The sequence below is a fragment of the Thermobia domestica genome, chromosome 6 (genome assembly GCF_964235325.1).
Source record: "Thermobia domestica chromosome 6, izTheDome1.hap1.1, whole genome shotgun sequence".
NCBI lineage: Eukaryota > Metazoa > Arthropoda > Insecta > Zygentoma > Lepismatidae > Thermobia > Thermobia domestica.
The window spans coordinates 55,093,087-55,114,474 of NC_137459.1; the positions used below are offsets into that span (position 1 = coordinate 55,093,087).

At 35.8% G+C, this 21,388-nt stretch overlaps 1 protein-coding gene across 2 annotated transcripts in view; it reads left to right on the forward strand.

Annotated features, from left to right (window-relative positions):
* Mcm10 (minichromosome maintenance 10 homolog) overlaps nt 1-19,482 on the forward strand; it is a 65,691-nt gene extending 46,209 nt beyond the window's left edge. For both annotated transcript variants that reach the window (XM_081761679.1, XM_081761680.1), the window contains 4 exons: nt 1,951-2,077; nt 5,563-5,816; nt 12,357-12,548; nt 16,757-19,482. In XM_081761679.1, the coding sequence (XP_081617805.1) occupies nt 1,951-2,077; nt 5,563-5,816; nt 12,357-12,548; nt 16,757-16,861 (678 nt within the window). In that variant the 3' untranslated portion in view covers nt 16,862-19,482. The remainder of the gene's footprint in view (nt 1-1,950; nt 2,078-5,562; nt 5,817-12,356; nt 12,549-16,756) is intronic.
* The last annotated feature ends 1,906 nt before the right edge of the window (nt 19,483-21,388 follow it).

The following is a 21,388-nucleotide window of genomic DNA, read 5'->3' on the forward strand; positions in this document are numbered from 1 at the left end:
TTGGATTTCAATGTCACCTTGCTGATACATTAAGTGCCTTAATACCGGGGTTCAGTTCGACGATGGATGTCGTGGGTGCAAGAGGGAGGTAACCTCCTCACCATATAAACGTGACAATGAGCGTGGAGTTAGAAAGATGGGACAAACGCCACTCGCAAGCTTTTGCACAACTGAACACAAACAAAAGCGGGCATAACCGCTGCACCATGCATAGTTTTGAGATCTAGCATGAAACATAACCCAAACCTTTATATTTTTCTGGGCTACGACCATCGTCACGCAAGTGCTTTCTTATCATTTTTACCATGTCCTCACTTTTTTCTCCATGTAATATCAGTCATGATTTTTTTTGCAATAGTTTATTCACATATAGAATTACTTTGTGGCATAAGCAGAACCTTTTAGCACTTGGTCCTCCTGAGATATTACACCCCAAAAATGACATCAAAATCACAAACTTAAACTTTCGGAGCCCCATAAATCCACGGTACCAGTAGTATCATAGCTGTGGATATTTCTACATAATCTTTACATGTAATAGTGTTCAGCACAAAACTTTTACAGCCCCTTTAAAAGTGTAATTTTCTGTAGTTTTTCTGTTGATTTCATGTATTATTTTGCAACCCTGCATATTCATTTAGACGCGAAAATTTATATTCTCCGTGTACCTCAGTCTCTCCTGTAAACATTTGTTTTTGTTTGATGTTCGTCTGATTCGTACGTCCTGAGCAACTGTAATTTTCGTAAACGCTTGCAAATGCAAAAATTGGCACTCCATCGACAACAAAGATGGCCACCATTTAGGAACACTTGTACATACGAAAACGTGAATGACGTTATTGACTTTCGCATACACACGGTTCGTCACACTCGAATTTTTATAATTTTCGGAGATGATCGAGCAATCATTTTCACCATTTTTGGACCACTTCAGATGGATTGACCCATTATAGACTATAGATCCATATTATCATATAGTCTTGACATTGAAAAGTGTCGCTAAACTCAACAGAAACGTAACAAATTCGTTGTTTTCCCTTTACCGAACGTTATTAACGTACATGGAATGCCACTTTACCATCTGAAAATTGTCAAAATCAAATCAGCACTTAATATAAACTTAAAACAAAACGGTCCTCAGGAAGCCCGGGCCTATCAGCCGACTTGTAGTACTCATAGCTTTGGGGTGATGTGTGGTCAGTACATCGACTCCCCTGCCTTTTTAGAGCGTAGTTCGCTACTTCTTTCTTTTAAATAACTCCCCAGTTGTCCATACGACGCTGGGTTGACGCTCCAATACGAACACTATCTGGTAAGGCGAACGCACACTCATCTTTCTTCTGATTCAGATCCCGCACTGCTTGACTTCACTGATCTCACGGGAAGCATTATTACAGTGCGACTGGGGGCGTTAATAATCTCCATTTAATGTGCATCTGTGTATTCATTGTTTATTTTTTTTTTTTTTAATAAAAAAAACAGCCCCGTTGGTTAAAATCATAGTTTTCTGTTATTCGTGTATACTGTGCTATTTATTAATTAAAACTTGTTTGTGAAAAGGTCTGACATATAAACCGGAAAATCCAATAGTTAAAGGCTCACACGTGGATGTGAACATTTTTTTTTCAGAAGTGTTGCACGTGTTCTTGGGTTCGATCTCAGGTGGAAGCACATGTGATCTGGATCTCACGTTTAGCTGTAGATCCACGTCTCATTGAAGCAAGGCGTTAACGAAGCTTCTACCGGTCGAGTCGATTGGCATGTGTATGTCTGTCCATCTACCTGTTCACGATAATTCTTGTAAAACTTATTCGATTTTGATTAAACTTGGTACATGCCTTTCTTCCACTGAAAATATCAGACCTGTTGTAATGTTAAACATTGATGATAATAGGTTCATCTGTTGGAGAGTAGGTGTGATTTACATACATATATATTTTTCTTTTATAGCAAAAAGCCCTGAAATATGTACAAAATAGGGGAAAAATTGAAAAAAGTGATCCAAATGCCATTAGGAAGCCAAAGAAACTGGATACAGATGGAAATAAGAAAATAGAGAGGCCAGGCTTGCTGGGTGGTAAGTTATTTATATATATGTATCTTCAGTTGTGAGTCGCAGTTATGGTGCTTCATGTTAGATCACTTCTTTTGTGATGAAGTGGGTCTGATTCTGTCCCTAGGCATGAAATTTTGAAGTAGGTAACATCATATTTGTTTTTTGTTTCCTTCAAATTCCTCTGCATTTCGTCAAGTATTTAATTACCATTTACTTGCATAAGGAAGTAACTATGGGATGTTAAGCTAAAAATTTTGCTTGTTTCATATTTTTAATATATTTTTTTTTTTTCTTAAATTTATTTTGAGCGACGGTAAGAGAGAGAAAAGGGTTTTGATCCTTGAAGAGAGAAAGAAAGAAAAATGAACGAAATCAAGATTTCATCGGATTTACGCATTTCATGGCCCTTACATTCCAAATAAGTGATTTTACGTTGTTTGTTCGTCGTTCGTACACAAGGGTAGAGGGCATATCGGCCAACATATCCGGACCAAATTTTAAGCTTGGACGATTATTGTAAGACCCTTGAGAGATTTTTTCAAATTTTCGTCCTCCGCCCCCCCCCCCCCCCCCCCATAACAAGGGTGAAACTCAAAAATTGTGATTTTCTGATAAACAGCTCAATATCTTCCGATTTTTTTATATTTCAAAAATCAACATTTCATTAACAATTAAATCATGGTAAGGGATGTCGTTTTCCTAGTAAAAATTCAGAAAGGATAGTTTATTTTTGTGATGAGTTTTTTGACAATTTCCTCAGAAATGACAGGCGATTTTGTCCATATGTCGTAAATTCATATTTCATTGACAAGTCATGTGTACAAGTATAGCACAAATCATTTCTCCGTAGGAAAAAAAACACAAGAGGTAGTTTACTCTTGAGGGTGTTCTTTTCCGGAAGATTTTCTCAAAAACGACTCATGCAGCTTCGTTCATATTCCATAAATATTTGGTTGATAGTCCTACACTATGTGTGGTAAATCATGATTTAATTTAAGAAACGGGAGCGAGAAAGTTTAATATGGTAGCTCGTATATTTTATTGATTGAATAAATGGTAATATTAGTGACAATAGTTTTCGTTTTGTTTTAGTTAAATTTTTGCTTCATTTTTATTAATAAGTAAATACGAGGGCCGTTCGGAAAGTAACATCCGATTGGTTGAGAAAGAAACACCAAAGTAAATAAGAATTTGCTATATACATATGGAAACAACTACTTTGCTCTATTTTTCAACATAGTTTTCATAAACATTCAATCACTTTTTATATCTCTGCAGTAGCTTAGGAATTCCATGAGCATAAAAATCTCCTTCTCCCCCCCCCCCCTTCCAATGCCTTGAGCCAGCTTCTGACCGCATCTTTCAGCTCCTCATCATGACAAAAGCACTGAAATCCAAGCCACTTCTTCATATGCATGAACAGATGATGATAATCGCTGGGTGCCAAAGCTCCGAGGATGTGAAACGTCGATTTTCACGAACTTTTCCATCAATTTTCTGAAGGAGTTCATCAGTGACCGCCGATGGCCTGCCACTTCTCTCTTCGTCATGAATGTTTGTTCGTACACTTTTAAATGAACGAACACATTCACGAACAACTTCTTCACTCATCACACTTGGTCCATACACGGCACAAAGTTTCCGATTAATAACTGCTGCCGAATATTGTTTCGTCGTAAGAAACCGTGTAACATCTCGCATCTCGCACTTGTTTGCAGCACACATTTTGAGACTTTACAAAACTGGAACTAGTGATCAGACATCCTTCACTCTACCATGGCTGGATGCAGACTGATCTATCGCGCACGTCTGTGCAAAGATGGTAGTGCTTTCCCTACTATTTCACGGACAGTGACCAAGCGGAAATTACTCTTCGAACGCCCCTCGTAAATAAAAATAACAGTTTACAGTTTAACTTTAAGTAGTTGTTAAAAATTTAAAGTGAAGTTACTGATTGTTCTGCAGAATGTCTCAATTGTAACATCATAAGTTTCACCATAAGAATGAGGGACTTCTTAAAGACAAAGTGAACAACGAAAGGGAAAAAAAAAAAAAAAACTGGTCATTTTCTACTACTTCTACATATCCCCGTAAATGCCCCTGAGACTCCCTGGTTCGAATATTGAGAATAAAACGCCTCTGGCCCCCAGCTGATGGGGGCTGTATTTGGAAGTCAACACCTGTGGAAGTATCACAATTCATCTCAGCGACCGCGGAAACCATGGATTTGACACTAATATCGGTCATTTTGGATTATTTTTAAATGCCTAGTACTGTCTCACCCCCTCGCAGGTGGCCCTCGGCCTGCATACAGTGGTAGCTGAATTTGGAAGTCATCGCTAATTTAAGTGTCACCATTGATCTCAGCGACCGCGAAAGCTATGAATTTAACACTAATATCGGTCATTTTGAATTATTTTTACATGTCTCGCTATCCGCTCCCTCCCCCCCCCCCACGGTGACCCCTGGCCTGTAGCCGAATGGGGTGAATTTGGGAGTTAATGCGATCGGAGTTTCACCATTGATCTCAGCGATTGCGAGAATTATGAATTTGATACTAATATCGGTCAATTTCTGCTACTTCTACATGTCCCGGTAAACGTACCCCCTGAGAGCCCCCTGGTTCGAATTTTGAAAAAAAAAAAAACGCTTCGTCTTGGTCTGGGGCCTGGACCAAGGTACCCGTGACAAAAATCTTATAACTTTCGGTCCACTCATCTGTTCTCCAGGCCGCACACAGACACACACACACACACACACAAACTAACTCTTTATTTATATTAGATAAGGAGTACATACGTATATACGATTATTCTTTCTTGGATAATAATTGGTGTAGAATTGACTGGTAGATTTTATGTATATATAAACTTGGTAATAACGGATGGAATTTTCAACCTGGTGAACTTTAGACAGAAACGCAGTTGTCTGGAAAGTGAAGTCTCGAACTACATGTAATTGTGGTTGCATATGTCGTCAGTAGAGGGAGAAGTGATGTAACTCGAAAACACTATTTTGAGTTATGACCATTATTGATCCTTATTTAACCTGCTCTGTCAACCGTAAAAAAAAATCGTAGTCGAATTCCTTAGACAAAGGAAACAAACTTTCTGAAAATGGTGTATTTTAAAATGAGTAGTACGGTATAACGTTAAAAAGACATTTTAAATTGCTCTCTTGTAAAATTATAAAAATCAAGATACGTCATTTCGACCCTTCACCGACGATGTAGGAGGTTATATCTCGATAGTTCGAATTTTGGTATCAAATTAAAATCTTCAATAATTGAGGTGTTCTTGTAGTTACATTCAACTCAACAGGTGGGTATTTCCTAATCCTCTTTTGATTTATAATGTTAGATGGCGAGGCTTTTTCTGCTTGGGTAAAGATCACATATCAGTGTGCTTGAGAGTAATCTTTAAGTTTATCCACTGTGAGTTTAACTTTATACGATGTCTAAGAAGCTGCACCTGATTTAATAATTGAATATTGCGTTTGTATTGTAGGGAGCCCAAAGAAATTATACCCTGAATCGAAAGGCCAGCTTTCTGTTGATAAATTGGGAAATATGCCCAGTATCCCTAACAAAGATCGGATTAGAGCCATCATGGAAGCATCATCCAACCACACTGCTCTCCTGGTAGATGCTGAAAATGAAGCACAAGAAAAGTATTTTAACCGGTTGGAAAAGAAGGATCAACTGGAACAAAAGATGGACAACACGTACAAAGTACCTTTCAAAGCAACAGGCTGTATTGAGGTATGTTCTGCATAAAGAGATTAAAGAATTTTGAGTATTCTTTATGGCCGTGAGTTGCCCCATTTTAGTGATATCTGTGAGAGTTGTTTGACCAGACCAGCCTTTAATATAATATCCGTTAACTGCAGCTAAAACTGAATTATTATACTTTCAGAAAATTTTGCTTTGGACTCGTTTTAGGTTTTGTCACGGATATGAATTTAATTTGCATAACAACTATTGTGTAGTTTTTATTATTTATTTATTTATTCATTTATTTTTTTACATAACGGTATTCAATAAGTGAAGCCTTGTCTACTTTTTCTTATATTTTTCTCTGAAAATATCCCCTCAAATAACTAATTTATCTGTCTTCTGAAACCTTGAAGATAGAAGTGAATTGGACATTGCTGAAAGGAGTAAGTTTTAGTATATTTAAGTAGCACATATCACCTTTTAGCAATGGCCGATTTGAGTAGAAATTGGTATATGAAAGTGAGTCCTTCCAGATTTGTTCTGTTTCATAATCATAATATTGATCTTATTACGTCATTGGCACGTGATTATTTATACCCTAACCTCTTTATCTTATGAGTCTGTTTAGTGTTGCCCAACAATTGCAGTCTTATTCCCTGCTCTGTTTTAACCTATTGCGCTCTTTTGTCGGCTGTGAGCAATGTTGCAAAGTCTACGAATTTTTCATACTAATACAGAAAACAAGAATTTTTGGTATAACTTATACATTTTTATTGACAAGCACTTCACTCAATACATACCTTAAAGTTTCAATCGATTCTTCGTTAAAATACAGAACAACCTGAGAAGAAACCAAGGAATTCTATTTTATTGTAATTATTATTTCAATTAACTTTTGTTTGAAGGACCTATTCCTGCAAGAGAATGTTCCTTAACGGTAGGTTTCAACACAGTTTTGCACTTTGCCCTCTTGTTTCCTTCCCCCTCTTTTGCTTTGTTACTAGTAAGTCATCCTCAAGATTACCTAAGGTTTTGGGCCATCCTATCCTTGTTTTTTGAGTATTTAAAAAATAAAAAGACAAATTGCTCCATTAGAGAAAATACGCATCAGTTTTTGCATATTATGTCTTTGAGAGCTGCAAGAAGGAATTCTTTCACATACCTCGTTTGGACATTATCTATTAAATAGGCCTGCTGTGTTGCACAATTAGGGGATAACTGAGATAAGTACAAAATCATTACAGACATTTCTTCAGATATTTTAATAAAAATGCACATTATCCAGATATTTTACGGTACATCTACAGGTAGTTTGGCCTTGCGATCTTGCAACGCTGGCTGTGAGCTGACCCTGCAAATTTACCCGTTCATTCTTGCTGCAATGTTCCATCGCTCGCACTACAACATCTTATCTCGGGCGACTTGTTCTTTGTTTCCATGACAGTTGGCAGGAGTGTTTGCAATGTACTCGTAACGATTTCACTCTCTTTGTCCCGTGTAAAAGGAAGCATAACGTTTCTTTCAGGCCTGTTTTTACGCTGGCAAGAAAAAGAATGTTGAAAGGTGATAGATAGTATATCTTTTAGCTGTAAGTGATTCTAAAAGCTATTTCAGAGGGGAAATGATCAATGTTTCCTTTGTAGTGCACTAAATTCTCTTGTAGTGTTTCAAAGCCAAGTTTAGAATTAGGTGAAAAGGCCAAAAGTGAAGTAAAATAGAAATTCTAGTTTCATATTTCCATAATTATCGATACACTGTTCGTACTTGTAACATTTTACAGTCTAAATAAAAATAAAAAAAAGCTGAGGGTATTTCTGTGGCATAAAAGTACAATGCAGAAGGATAAATTTCATACCACAGAATATTTCTTCTTAGGCGGTGTTCTGACCAGTTTCTGTTCTTTTTACTTTTGAGTGACCCTAGGAATGAAGAAAGTCGTGATAAAAGGAGTAATTCAAGGTTTCAACGGATTTATACGTTTCACGACCTGCATATGCGGAAAAAAATGTGCTGGTCTGCCATGTAGTGTGTTTTAGAGGGTACCGGTAACGCTTTCTAGGACTCCCAAAGGGCCTTTTCGTATTTTCCCAATCATTTAAAAATAAGACCTTACTGGTTAAAAAAGAAGAAAACAAATATTTTGCTGAAAATAATTTCAACTACTTTTGGTAAGTAACTGTAGTTTCTGCCCTCCACTCCTCAAGAAATTCGCAATGGGTAGTTTATCGGTAGGATGAGTTTCAGTAGGGACAGTTTTCTCTTTTTTAAAACGCTTTAATGACTTAGTTGGTACTTCGTACTGCGTTTTTTATTAAAAAAAAAGAAAAGGGATCGTTTTCTTACAACGCTATCTCTAGCACACTTAAGGGAAGTAGGAAGAGATTACATGTAAATATGATCGAAAGCGACCAATATTAGTGTTGAATCCATAGTTTTAGAGGTCTCTGGGATGAACAGTGACACACCCGATACCGTTTAAGTTTAGCCTTCATTAGCAACCAGGGGAGGGGATGACGTATACAAATAATCGAAAACAACCAGCATTAGTGTCGAATCCATAATTTTCCGGGCCTCTGGAATGAACTGTGATGCTTCCGATGCCATTTAAGTTCAGCTTCAGTTAGCACCCCTGGGGGGGAGGTGACGTGTAAAAATAAACGGAAACTACTGTTATTGGTGTTGAATCCATAGTTTTGGGATTACTGAGCTGATTGAGACAGTCCCGATGGTATTTAAGCTCAGGTTTAGTTGAGAGAGTAAGATACCTCTAGCACACCTAGAGGGTGGGAAGGGGTGACGTAAAAACATAATTGAAAATGACTGATGTGTGGTGTCCGTAGTTTTCGATGTCGCTAAGATGAGTAGTGGCATACCCGATGCCGTTTAAATTCAAGTGTAGCCCTCATTAGGAAGCCGGGTTAGAGGGTTTACGTGTAATAATAATCGAAAATGACTGATACTAGCATCGAATCCACAGTTTTAGGGGTCGCTAAGTTAGTTGGTGGGATAGTCCTTATGAAATTTAAGCCCAACTTTAGTTAAGAACGGGCATGCCACCAGGTCTAGAGTTATCGAGAAGAATAAATAATAAAGTGAGAAGAGGTGACGTGTAAACATAATCGAAAACGACCGATAGGGTCTACTAAATTTAGTGTCGAATCCACAGTTTCTGGGGTCACTGAGATGAATAATAACATTCTTGATGTCATTTAAGACTTAAGTTTAACCCCATCGGTATGAGAGGAGGTGCTGATAAGGTCGTCAATTTCCCACACTTGTCCCAGTGTTTCTGGTTTTCGTGAGGGGAAGAGTGTAACGCGTATTAAGGTATTTAAATGAAATTTAAAATACCGACCCGTCGTTTTCCGACAGGGCGTAACTATTGTATATAACACACCCACATTTAATACCGTTTAAGTAGGTCGTTCCCTTGAAAAATAATCGATACTGTACAAATATTCTATATAGGTTTCTTAAAAATAACCTCAAAAAGTCAAATATACTTGCAAAGGAATTCAGATAGTTTCAGTCTAACGGCAATAAAACGCTATTTGATTATTACTTGGAAGTTTCAAATGAGAAAAGTGATAACGTTCCCACACATTCTTTCGAAATTATATAACCAGAAATATGTTTAATATATATATATATATATATATATATATATATATATATATATATATATATATATATATAATATATTCAATTCATTCAATTCATAAAGGTAATTATAGAATATGACACTCAATATTGTACAGAATACATGAATGTCGAAATTGAATATTAAATACAAAAGCCAGCTTACCTGATAATAGGCAACTTCCAACATACCACATTTAACTTATTATGGCAGACTTCCAAATACCTTTGATCATTCACCATAAAGCCAGAATACAACCGTATCTCACTAAATTGTACAATAAAAAATATCTTCGTATATAAATTACAATACGTACAACTTTGGATTACTACGGAATACAATTCGTTCACTTAGTATAATCTCAATTTTGCTTAAACCGGATTGATGACCAGTGTAAAAAGTGAAGGTGGTCATTCCCTCTCCATTCAGTTGAAAATCTAGTTCGCATTATCGACACACTTGGCGCTACTAGTCTTAACAGCGTCATATGAAAGGTTTTTTTTTAATATTTTTTAAAATTAATTATCCTTAACTGATTACAAAATGGGCAGTTTCTATAATTATTTTTGTCACATTGAAATCAACGTTATTTGTCATCACATCAGGGAAAACGACTGACCTATTTGAAATGAATTTTGAACAAGCTAGTTTTTTATCATGTCACTTGCATTAAAGGTCATAACCTAAGGGGATAGGAAGTTCAACACTTCTCAAAAGTAGAATATCTTAACTGATTTTTCTCATTACACTTTCATCGAAATGTGTATCCCTAGTGGGGATGGGGTCAAGTGGTTCCCACAATCATATTCTCCCCAAAGAATAAGCATTTCAGCTAGTAATAAATATTTGCTTTGCTTTGGTCAGATCTTGTTTTTATTTAAATTTCGTAAGTAAATACGTGAATAATAGCTCTGCAATATGATAATATTGGTTTCTTTCGAGTAAGTTCAGAAAAAGGCATTTAAGTGGTGGAATGCATTTTGTTCCGAGATTTTTTGAAATTTTTTAAATGATTCTGACCATGTTTCATAAATACAGAACTCTTGAGTTTGAATACTTCTCAGAAAAATCCAAAAACGGTAGTTTACTGGTAAGGAATTTTTGTTCGGATGATTGAGGTGAAAATTAATGCACGGAAGGTTATTTGCACAGTATTGTTCAAAATAATCTTCGCCATCTGCCCTGGTTTAGAAGATGATATTCTGGCAGTCATACGAAGTAGATTCTAGTACTTTGGGTCTAAATCAAGATGTTAGTTAGCCAAAGAAAATCCACATTTGTTTGATTTAATTCTACTGTAGGTAAGAGTACAGGGATTTTCAAAGATAGTAGATGACCTGATTTTCCTGAACAAGATTATGTTTAATTCCAATATTCTGTCGTAGCCTTTGTGTTTCGTCCAGCTAATTTCCTTTTCTTCGTATCCACGTTTCAACTGCTTTTAGTCTTTTTTTATGTCCATTATTATGACCGTGATAAGATAGATTTTAGTCTTTGGGGTTATTTTATTTAGAAACCCATAAAATACTCTTTTCATTTTCATCAACGCTATAGAAGTAAAGACAGCATTATTGAGTCAGATGTTCACTATACGAAACACATTCATGTTTTAACAAAATATATTTCTTTATTTCTTTGTGTACAGGGATATAAGTAATGCTAAATCGAGATCTTTGTTTAGCATTGATATGCTCCCTAAAGCAGAACATTTTTCAACTTTCTGCGACGACTTAAATACTTTCTGCAAGCGTGTTAGTAATGGCGTAGAAAAATTATAACATAACATTCTGAAGCGCATAAAAGAAAAATAGTTTTTACAATTCTATTTTTCTATTTTTTTTTTTTTTTTTTTTTTCAACTTATAGGGTTTTTATTTATGGAGAAATGTACAGGGAGCTTATAGGGCTGTATAGTAACTGAATAAGTAACCAATCAAGAAATCCTCCTATATATTTACTCAAAAAGAATTACAGGTTCTTACTTGGTGTACTTTTTTTCTCTCTCCTTTTTACATCTTAAAACATAGCGATGAATCATTTAAGTCTCGTGGAATCCTCCTTGCAACTTTAAATGTCACCTCTTTAGACATTAATTTGTTTCCAAAAATAGGCTTGAAATGATTGTGGTATTGGCTACCATATTTCTAATACGAAGTCACTTTCAAAAATGTCTTGTTTCTCATGTAACCAGCAGATGGTCCATTTATTTCGATGTGAGCCAATATATCTCCTGTGCTAATCTCTTCAAAGAAAAAAAATCACTGGCTGCAGGGAGATTAGTCATAAGACCCCCAGTTTTCACAAATCGTCCTGAGAAAGCCATTTTCTAAGTATAACAGTCAAGTTATAACCACAACGGCAGAGCTATCAAGGAATGTGCAATGGCTCAGCAAACATTCCGCCACCGGAAAGCTGTCTGCTAAGATCTCGACTCTGCTGCGTGCACTGTAGCACTGATGGCTGTAGCGCTCGTATTGACGATTGTACGTATCGCTTAGTCTTTCCTTTCGAGCCTCTTAAGTTTATTGGTATATTATCATATCAAACGTTGAATTGTTTTGAATCGTGTTTTATTTACGGAGAAGAAACTTTCTGCAACCATAAGTTTTATTTACAGAGTAGATAATCTTTGTGAGGCAGTAATTTTCGTCTAGAGGTTAGCCAATGTTTCTGCAGCCCGCATTTTCATTCTGTGACATTGTCGCACCGTCGCCTGTCGTTCTACTTTTGGGGGATATGCTGTTGAACTTACTGCACGGTCTGTTTAATAGAGAGAGACTTTATATCTTTCAGTTGTGGAGATATCTAAGGTCAGCAATTGTCGATAACGTACATAATCAGATTTAGCATTGAGAGTTTCTTAAAGAAATAACTATTTGTCGACTATTGTGAATAATAAAAGGGCAAAATTATACTAATATTTCACTTTTTTTTCTTTCATTTCAGTGTAAATATATTTCGTATTCGGCGTCTGATCTGTGTATTAAGCGTGGTCACCGGCTGAAAAAAATCGACACATTCAAGCGCTTTTATAAATGTGGTGACTGTGGTAACAGAACTGTATCTTTGGAAATCATTCCGCTACAAACGTGCAAAAAGTGTGGTTCCAGCCGCTGGTTGAGAACTTCCATGCTTAAGGTAAGTAGTAGTACTTGACACATTTTTATAACACTTATCTTTACTGCCTTTCTCTAGAAAAACCTGAAACAACGTCGATGAAAGTCAATGAGTCTGTCGTAACCCTCACAGGCTGTAACGCCAAGGAATTAAAAAATAATGATAAAATGATAATAAATAAATTTTTTAAAAAAGTACTCACCATGTGTTCCTTACCGTGCTATGGATTTATTGAATAATCATCAACTGTAAAATTGTATTTTCGTTCGCTGGCTTCATTGTCAAGACACGGGTAAGGGGACAAATGAAAAGAGAAAAAGAGATCCTATGAATGGGTATTAATTACAAGTTAACAATCATATACAAACACACCATAACCTTCCAGTGTCTTGATCTTTCTTTGAGACGGAAAGCCTCGAGATGCTTGTGATTATATCTTATATCTTAGTGTACATAGTATTTCCTCTTTAATTACGATTAATTTGTTTCATCTTATACCCACTACCTTTTCTCAACTTTAATGTTTGCCTGTGCTTTGACGATGTTGCCAGTGAAGTCAGCGAAAATTTGACAATTGTTGATTGTTGAATAAATCCAAAATATAGTAGGAAAGAAAAGGTAGATACTTTCCTGAGATCATTTTTAACATAGTTCTTCAAGCAGATAACTAGAGTGTTAAGTATTGTGTCCGCATTACTGGAAATTAAAAATGAAATGAAATGAAATCTTTAAGTTTTACGTCCCACGCTTATGCCAGTTAGGCTAAAGGAGACGGTGATAATGAGAAATGAGTGAAAAGGTGGAATGAAGAAAGTGGGAGGAAACGGGAGAACCCCGAGAAAACTTACGATCACGGTGTTTGTCCGCTACTGGGAATTATTCTCAGTAGTGACTGGCATCGGCACCTATATTAGTTCCTACGAAACTAAGTGTCACTGTGGTTTTGCTTCGAACTCTTAACGCGAATATTTCTTAAAATTCAAAGCAGGTTTCTTGTCGATTAATTTTTCACTTCCATTACATTTTTTACATATAGAATTTCCAAATGTTCCTTATTCACCGCATCATAACTGACAAGAGACGTATGCGAACCGTAACAGCTAGATATTTATGAAAATTGGTATCCTGACTAATTGTGGATCGCTAATCATCGTGGTGATAGTCACTCTATGCGGAAATGCCTTGTTTACCCGCTATGCATGATACATATACCAAGCAGTGACCGAGTGAGGCTGTGCCGAGTTATACCCCAAAAACGCCGGAAAAAGGCAGAAAATGAAAAATGTGTGCAGGTAACCTGATACCTATGGGAGGGGGACACGTGGCCAAGAACATGGCAGTAGTGTCACACAAGCAGTGTTGCCATCCCAACACAAACTTATAGCTTTTTTCAAATAGAACGTGTATCATTCTATGACATTAAAACAATCGGCATAAAACGTGAAAGAAAATAAGCAAAAGGAGGTTATCAGTGTTGACAAGTAAAAAAGATATGAGGCTGTAAATTTGAGATATTGTGGGGTCTGTACAGAGAAACGAAGAAATAAACAACAAGACTCCAGAAGGAACAAATGTACTGTAGCGAGTAAAATACAGAAAGCACAGCATCCAGTGACTAACAGGCTTGATACAGGATTCACTCAGAAAGGACACATGTTAGAGTAGCCGTAAAAAGAAGAAATCCCATGTTACATAATGCAGAAATGTAAACTGCAAGTCTTCCTGTAGCGCAACAGTTCCAATGGTGTTTGTGTGGAATCGATATCTCGAACCGTTCGGGGTTCGAACTGTCTCGGGGTTGCAACACTGCATAAAATCCTACATGCCTTCCAAACCACAGAAACGACGGCGTAGCGCCTGAAAAGAGTACAGAAAAACTGTGGCACGAAAGGCAACAAATCTGTAACAAGAAAGTGCGTCAGAATCGATTCGCAAATATTAATGAACTATGATAGATGTCAGTCGAAAGTATAGGAAACATTAGCATGTGAGACAACGATGAAGAAATAACACACTGCATTCAGGTTACCAGTAATATACAGGCGCAAAATATTTTAACATAATACATCAATATATACAACAGAAAATTCATAGGTAATATGGCAAAATACATACATTTCTCGTCCTAGCCGCACACTCGATATAATATATCAAACCCATTAGTTACTCTGGATACTGCACGTGCTGTGGTCGACTCCCTACTGTACCTTTGTTCTTTCTGGAGTCTTGTTGTAATGTTTGTTTCATTGTACGGACCGAATGATTTCTCAGTTTTACCGTCTCATATCTCCCTTATTTGGCAGCACTGATAGCCGTACTTTCTTTCACGTTTTAATGCCATAACGTTCTATTTGAAAAGATATAAGTTTATGTTGAGATTGCAACACTGCTTGTGTGACACTACTGTCGTGTTCTTGGTCACGTGTCCCCTTCCCATAGGTATCAGGTTACTTGCACACATTTTTCATTTTCTGCTTTTTCCGGGTTTTGGGGGTATAACAGTACAGCCTCATCCGGTCACTGCTTGGTATATGTATAAAATATTATACGTAGCGGGTAAACAAGGTATTTCCGCACCGTGTGACTATCACCACGATGATTACCGATCCACAGTTAGTCTTTGTACCAATTTTCGTAAATATCTAGCTGTCACGATTCGCATACGTCCCTTGTGAGTAAAACGCATCTGTAATGTAAAATTTAAGTGAGCGAGTGAACTGTTATTAACACAACATAAGAAACTACTTTCTTCAAAGTCTCCTCTAAATTCCGCAATTACCATGCATTGTCCTATGCCTTCTGTTTTATCGAGAGGATATGATAATGTCCTCAGAAATCTGACTCCACAACAAATATATATATATATAGAGAGAGAGATATTACTAAAAGAGGAAACAACCGCCTTTTTAACAGGCCAGATCCTCTGTGGATGTGAATTCTATAACGCACAAAGAGTAAAAAAGTGACTGACTGGACTGGGACCCGAACCTGGGACCTCCGGCATATCGTGATCCGAGTGAGAGAGCATTGACGTTGAGAGTGAGAGAGTGAATGACTGTTCTGGGAAGTGGACTGGGTGGCGTAGTGGTTAACGCATCGGCACGAGTTCCGGTCCAGTCAGTCACTTTTTAACTCTTTGTGCGTTATAGAATTCACATCCACAGAGGATCTGGCTTGTTAAAAAGTCGGTTGTTTCCTCTTCAATTAATGTAAAAATCCATGTATCATGTAGCCTCTGTGTTGAAAAGAACTTTAAAATTGAAACCAACTAAGCACGAAAAATGTAGGTAATTTTACTAAATTTAGATGGCTATATTAAAACAAGGGTAGACGGTATTTTTCCTCAATGACTACGAAATGCATTGTGCTAAGAAAACAATAATGAATATTGATTGTAGTCAGCATCCACATTTCTTGAAGTTATTCATTTAAAAATTAAATGTTTTCTATCATAGTGTAATATTCTATTAAGCCAAAAATAAGTTCACTCGCCTCATTTTCGTGCTTCTGTGTAGTGAAATGGTTATCGTTTGTAGTTTTTAGTACGGTTTCTGATGAGGAGCATGAACTATGTATCTACTGAAATAAGCTGCAAAAACCGGTGTACAATGCCAAAAATAAAGAGTTCTTCGTGGCTATATGGTTAGCATACGCGCCTTTGGCGCGGGAGACCCTGGCTCGATTCCCGGTGGGAGCTCATGTGGTTCGAATTCCACGTTAAGCTGGTAGGTCTCCCGCGCCTCGGTTTGATATAGCCTCGGTCCTGAATGTAATGCTAAGATCTAAATTAATCAACGAACCAAAACCAGAAATAATGAAATTGGCAAACCAATGTGCTGACCACGGATCATCTAGCTGAATACGCTTATTTTTCTCATATCTTTACTAACAATGACAATATAATTAAACCCATTCTACTATTTTAAGTTTAAAGGTTTATCTGTATTGTTTACAATATTTGGAAAAACTTCAAATTTGTTTATTTTCTGTACAAATGGTATTTATTTTTGAAGATCACATGTATCCATGCTATGCCTTTTGTAGCCTTTGACTAGAATGAAGTGGCCATTGAACACCCACCCACACACACACATAAAAAATAGTGACGTTTAATTTTAACGTTTTAATAACGTATGTTCGCATTATACGTGTACTTGTAATCATAAATAATCTCTTGCATATGCCAGGTATATTGTGAAATAACTGTTGTTGTGTATTGTTTCTTACAGGATAAGGCTGGTATCAATCGTGAAGTATTATCTATCCGTGGAGATGAAGAAAAATTTTATGGTTCATTTGAACAAGTTTTCGTGAATTTGATGGTTCCAGAATAATGTTAGCGTTTAACGAAAAGAAATTGTCCAAGGATGAGACATACCAAGTGATAAATCTTATCGCGCTGAACAAAATCATGTAAGTAAGTAAAAACTCATGCGTATTTTTCGAGATTTTTTTTCTATAATCCTAAAAATAAATGTAATTGACAACCATGTTACTGTGTATTAAGGTGAAATTGATACCGAAGTGTACTATTATCAAGGTTTTCAAGAGAACAGTAGTAAAACACACACGCCATGGTTTGTGAAATAGAGTCCAAGACGAGTTTTGTACCTGTAAATGTGAATATTTATGTCAAAACTTATGTTTTACTGATTCATGGTTTCGGTGTAGTGCTTATGGTATGGTGCGCTCGTGAGAACAGTGTATGTGCCTCTTCATGCAAATTTCTGTTTAATAGTAAAGATGTGTTGTCTTTGTAAAATAAAATTAACTCTTAGCTAGAAATATTAGTAATAAGTAACATGTGGAACAATTAACTCTGAAATTGATGACGTTGGTATTTCACTTCTTAACAGAAAATAACATAACTGCAAAAAGGACTCACATTACGTTCTGTGACGGATTCATAGACTATATCGTTAACATTGTGAAGATATAGGGGAATAAAGGAGGTTAGTAGGGTTAGTTAATTCTCATCCATCATATCCCCACTAAGCTTCCTTTTTTCTTATCTGTATTATGACAATGGCTGTATAATTAGCAAAAACTCAGGAATAATGATTTTTTTTTAAATGAATCCTTAACAGAATAGCATGGAGCTTGTAAGCGACGTACATTGACAGTGAAGAACACTTTTCCGATCAATTTAGAAGTATTTGTTGTATTCTAGAGCACTGTGTTCTCAAAATTTAAATCTTCCCGTTTTGTTTTAGAATTTCTAGCTTTTAAAATATATAACAAGTTAGAAAATAAAATAATGACTTCGGAAAGAATGGATCAATTTGAATGAGATTGTCTGTAATTCGAACATCCTGTGACGTTTATTAAGACATTGATCAATGCAAGAGTTTGAGAAATTTAGTTTGCTGTTTCTAATCCAGTTGTACAAAATTGTACTCTATTTGTGTTTCCGCATTCATTGCTTTAATACGTGTAGCAGAGCAGTATTGTGTAATATATATATATATATATATATGTAGAAGGTGTTACAAAAATGTCACAATATTTTGGGAATAGATTAATCAAAAAAAAAAAAAGTTCATATGGACCTGTACTCGAAAGTAGTTATTTTCAGAGTTATAGGGTGCCGAAAACGTGAAACGAGTGAACTTTAAAAGTTCATAGCTCCACTACTGTGGGACCTATCGTAGTCGGGTTAAGACATCACTTAGGAACTGGTATGTGAACTATCCAAATATCCATGTTTAAGAATGCTCCAGTGCTTGCACACCAATTTTTAGAGAGGTAGGTGGAGAGTGATCAAGTACTCCCAAACAGCTGTGCAAGTACCGAAGGTTCTGAAAGATGGCTATTTGGATAGTTCACATACTAGCTCCTCAGCGATGTTTTGACCCGACTACAATAGGTCCCAGAGTAGTGGAGCTATGAACGTTTAAAGTTCACTTGTTTCACGTTTTCAGCACCTTATGACTCCGAAACTATCCACTTTTGAACACAGGTCCGTATGAACTTTTTTCCTTATTTTGATGTGAGGAACCAATTTCCAAAATTTGTGACAAATTTTTGTAACACCTTGTATATATATACTACGTATATATGAATTTTCAAAGCTAGGTCGTTTAATTCTTACAGAAAGCTATTAAATGAAGTAATATTTATTTTCAAGATCTTCCACAAGACCACAAACTAGAATGTCCGACAATTATAACGTAATAAACTGCACAGTATATTTTTCTAACCCATAAGATAAGAAATAGAATAAGTTACTATTCCCTTTAATAGTATTTTGTGGGTACCATCTGGCTTATTTTTTGTTTAAATTTTTCTAAGATTCAAAACGTGTAGAGAAGATCTTAAGCCCCTAACAAGCTTCACAGTTGCATTGTGTACATGTTAACAGTACAGCTTGTTACTTAGTGAGCAGACTTTTAGAATAGATTGCAGAAACAGTGCCCACAGTCGGTATGTTTGAAAGCGTGTTAACCAATCACTGAAGTATTGTCTAACGTTACACATTGTTTTAGCAGCACACGATAAGTCGTACCTTAAGTCCAGATACCGTGGCAAAGAAAGTGTACAAAGTGACGAAAGTATTTGAATATTCAAGACACGCATCATGTGTATTCGTCGCTGCTCTTAAGTTTTTGAAAGTGGCGTTAATTGGCTTTGAGATATCCTGTACATTACTATAGGCATTAGTTAAATTATTCAGGTTTGTGAATTCTGACTACAGAAAATTTTATAAAATGATAATTTTGTGTGTTAAAGACGATAATAATAACTAATTTTTCCTTATCTGAAGCTTATGAAGCAAAGTGATCATGTCAATATAGAATTTTAGGATTATACCGGATGAAGTTATAATATAGACCAAAATGTCTAAATGGATTGTACCGATTATGTCCCAAATGTTTTTAATATATACATAAATAAATTATTTTATGTTATATTTAATGCATAGTATTAAGCAAGATTGTTTTTTTTTTTTTTTTTTTTTAAATCATGGTTCCTATGTTACATTACTTAGCTAGGTAATAAATGTACTTAAATTGTGTTGTTTACAAAGTGTTCAAGTTAGCAGAATGATCGTGTCAATACAGAACATCAGGATTATGTAGGAATGAAGTTACAATCAAGTTACAATCAAGTAATATAAACCAGAATGTCTATAGATGGTTTGTGTCGATTGTGTTCAAAATTTTTAAATATATACATAAATAATATAAATTATGTTATATTTAATGTGTAGTTTTAAGCAAGATTGTAGCTTTTATCATAGTTCTTAAATTATTTCTTAGCTTGCTAATAAATCTTCGAGTTAATATGTATTATATATAAAGCATTGAATTGTTATTGTTATTATTTTCATCATCGTTAAAATTATTATTGTTTGTATTTTTCATATCAGGTTATGTATCAAAAAATAATAAAATAAGGAAAATATCAAAAGAAAAGTTACTTTACTTCATTATTAAATATTACCATGCTAATAGAGATAGAAATACAACGTGTATGAAGAAAATATTTTTTTATTTCATTGGCAGGCTATAAGAATGATTTCCAACTGAATGCTCTGTTACGTCACATTTTGCTGCTCGCCTTCCCAGTGAAAGAGGAAGCAGCAGGCAGGTAACGTGACGTTGATAGAAGACAGGGGTGGTGGACAAGCAAGGAAATTGATGGTTTTGCAGATACGCAACTCGTGGATCCATGAATGCGCGTACACTGCCAACATTTTCTCTCACACGTCCTCCTCTCCCTGCTTTCCTTATTGTGTCTCTGTTTTTGTAAAACTGCACTTCTATGTCATACATAGGGTAGTTGGGAGTAATTGGACTGCCCTATATATACCAACCTTAAAGCTTAAATGGTTATATTAAGTATTTATTACAATGTACAAGCTTGTTCAGAAAATCTTTGCCTCTCATTTCTCTTTAAAATATCACTTGGAATAACTGGACTATATGCTTAAATGGTCATATTGAGTATTTATTACTAACATACAGGCTCGTTCGGAAAATCCTTGCCTCCCTGTATAAAGGGAGATGGGTAAACCAAACTATTTAAAAATCAATTTTATAATTGTAGCACAGAGTTATAACACTACTATTCGTTAACTTTTGTATCCACAATGTCATATCCTACTATGTAAGGAACAGAAAGCATTGGAAGTCTTGCACAAAATGTCGAAAGCAGCAACACCAAATTTTCTTCAAATTTTGTAAGAATATAATCCATGAACTTCAACTTCCAGTTTTTTCAAATTTCTCATGTTAGTTTAGCTACTCAGTGTGGCGAAGTACATGACACTGTTGTAGAAACAATACACAGTGCCAAGCACTTCGCACATACCGAGAGCAGCTAGAGACATACACACACGCAGAAGAAATCATCGTTAGTATTTGTTAATATATATATATATATATATGAAGGCTATATATATCCTGCTTTTCCACACTTCTCGTGTTACCTTAATCATTCAGTGTAGTGAGGTATATCGCACTATTGTAGAAACCATACATAATGTCATGTACCTCGAATATACGGAAAATAATAAGAAAAAAATTTCTTATGGTCCTACACACATGCCCCTCGTATTGTTTTCGATCACACAAGGCTATTTTACGTAATTTACTGGCAGTATCATAAGTATATTCATATTTCATGTTTCTTAATTACACTTCCTAATATTGGAAACCTTCCAACATGATTCTAAAAGAACACAGTATATCACACTGCAAGCATAATCAAACTTATCATATTGCTTTGTATTTCTGGTGAAACTCATGTTATATATCAGGGGTATACAAGCAAAATCTGCTAAATCAATTTTTCAATTTTCTCAAGGAACGAAGAAAACATGACGCTTATGTTTCAGGATTTTTGATTTTAGTGGTACA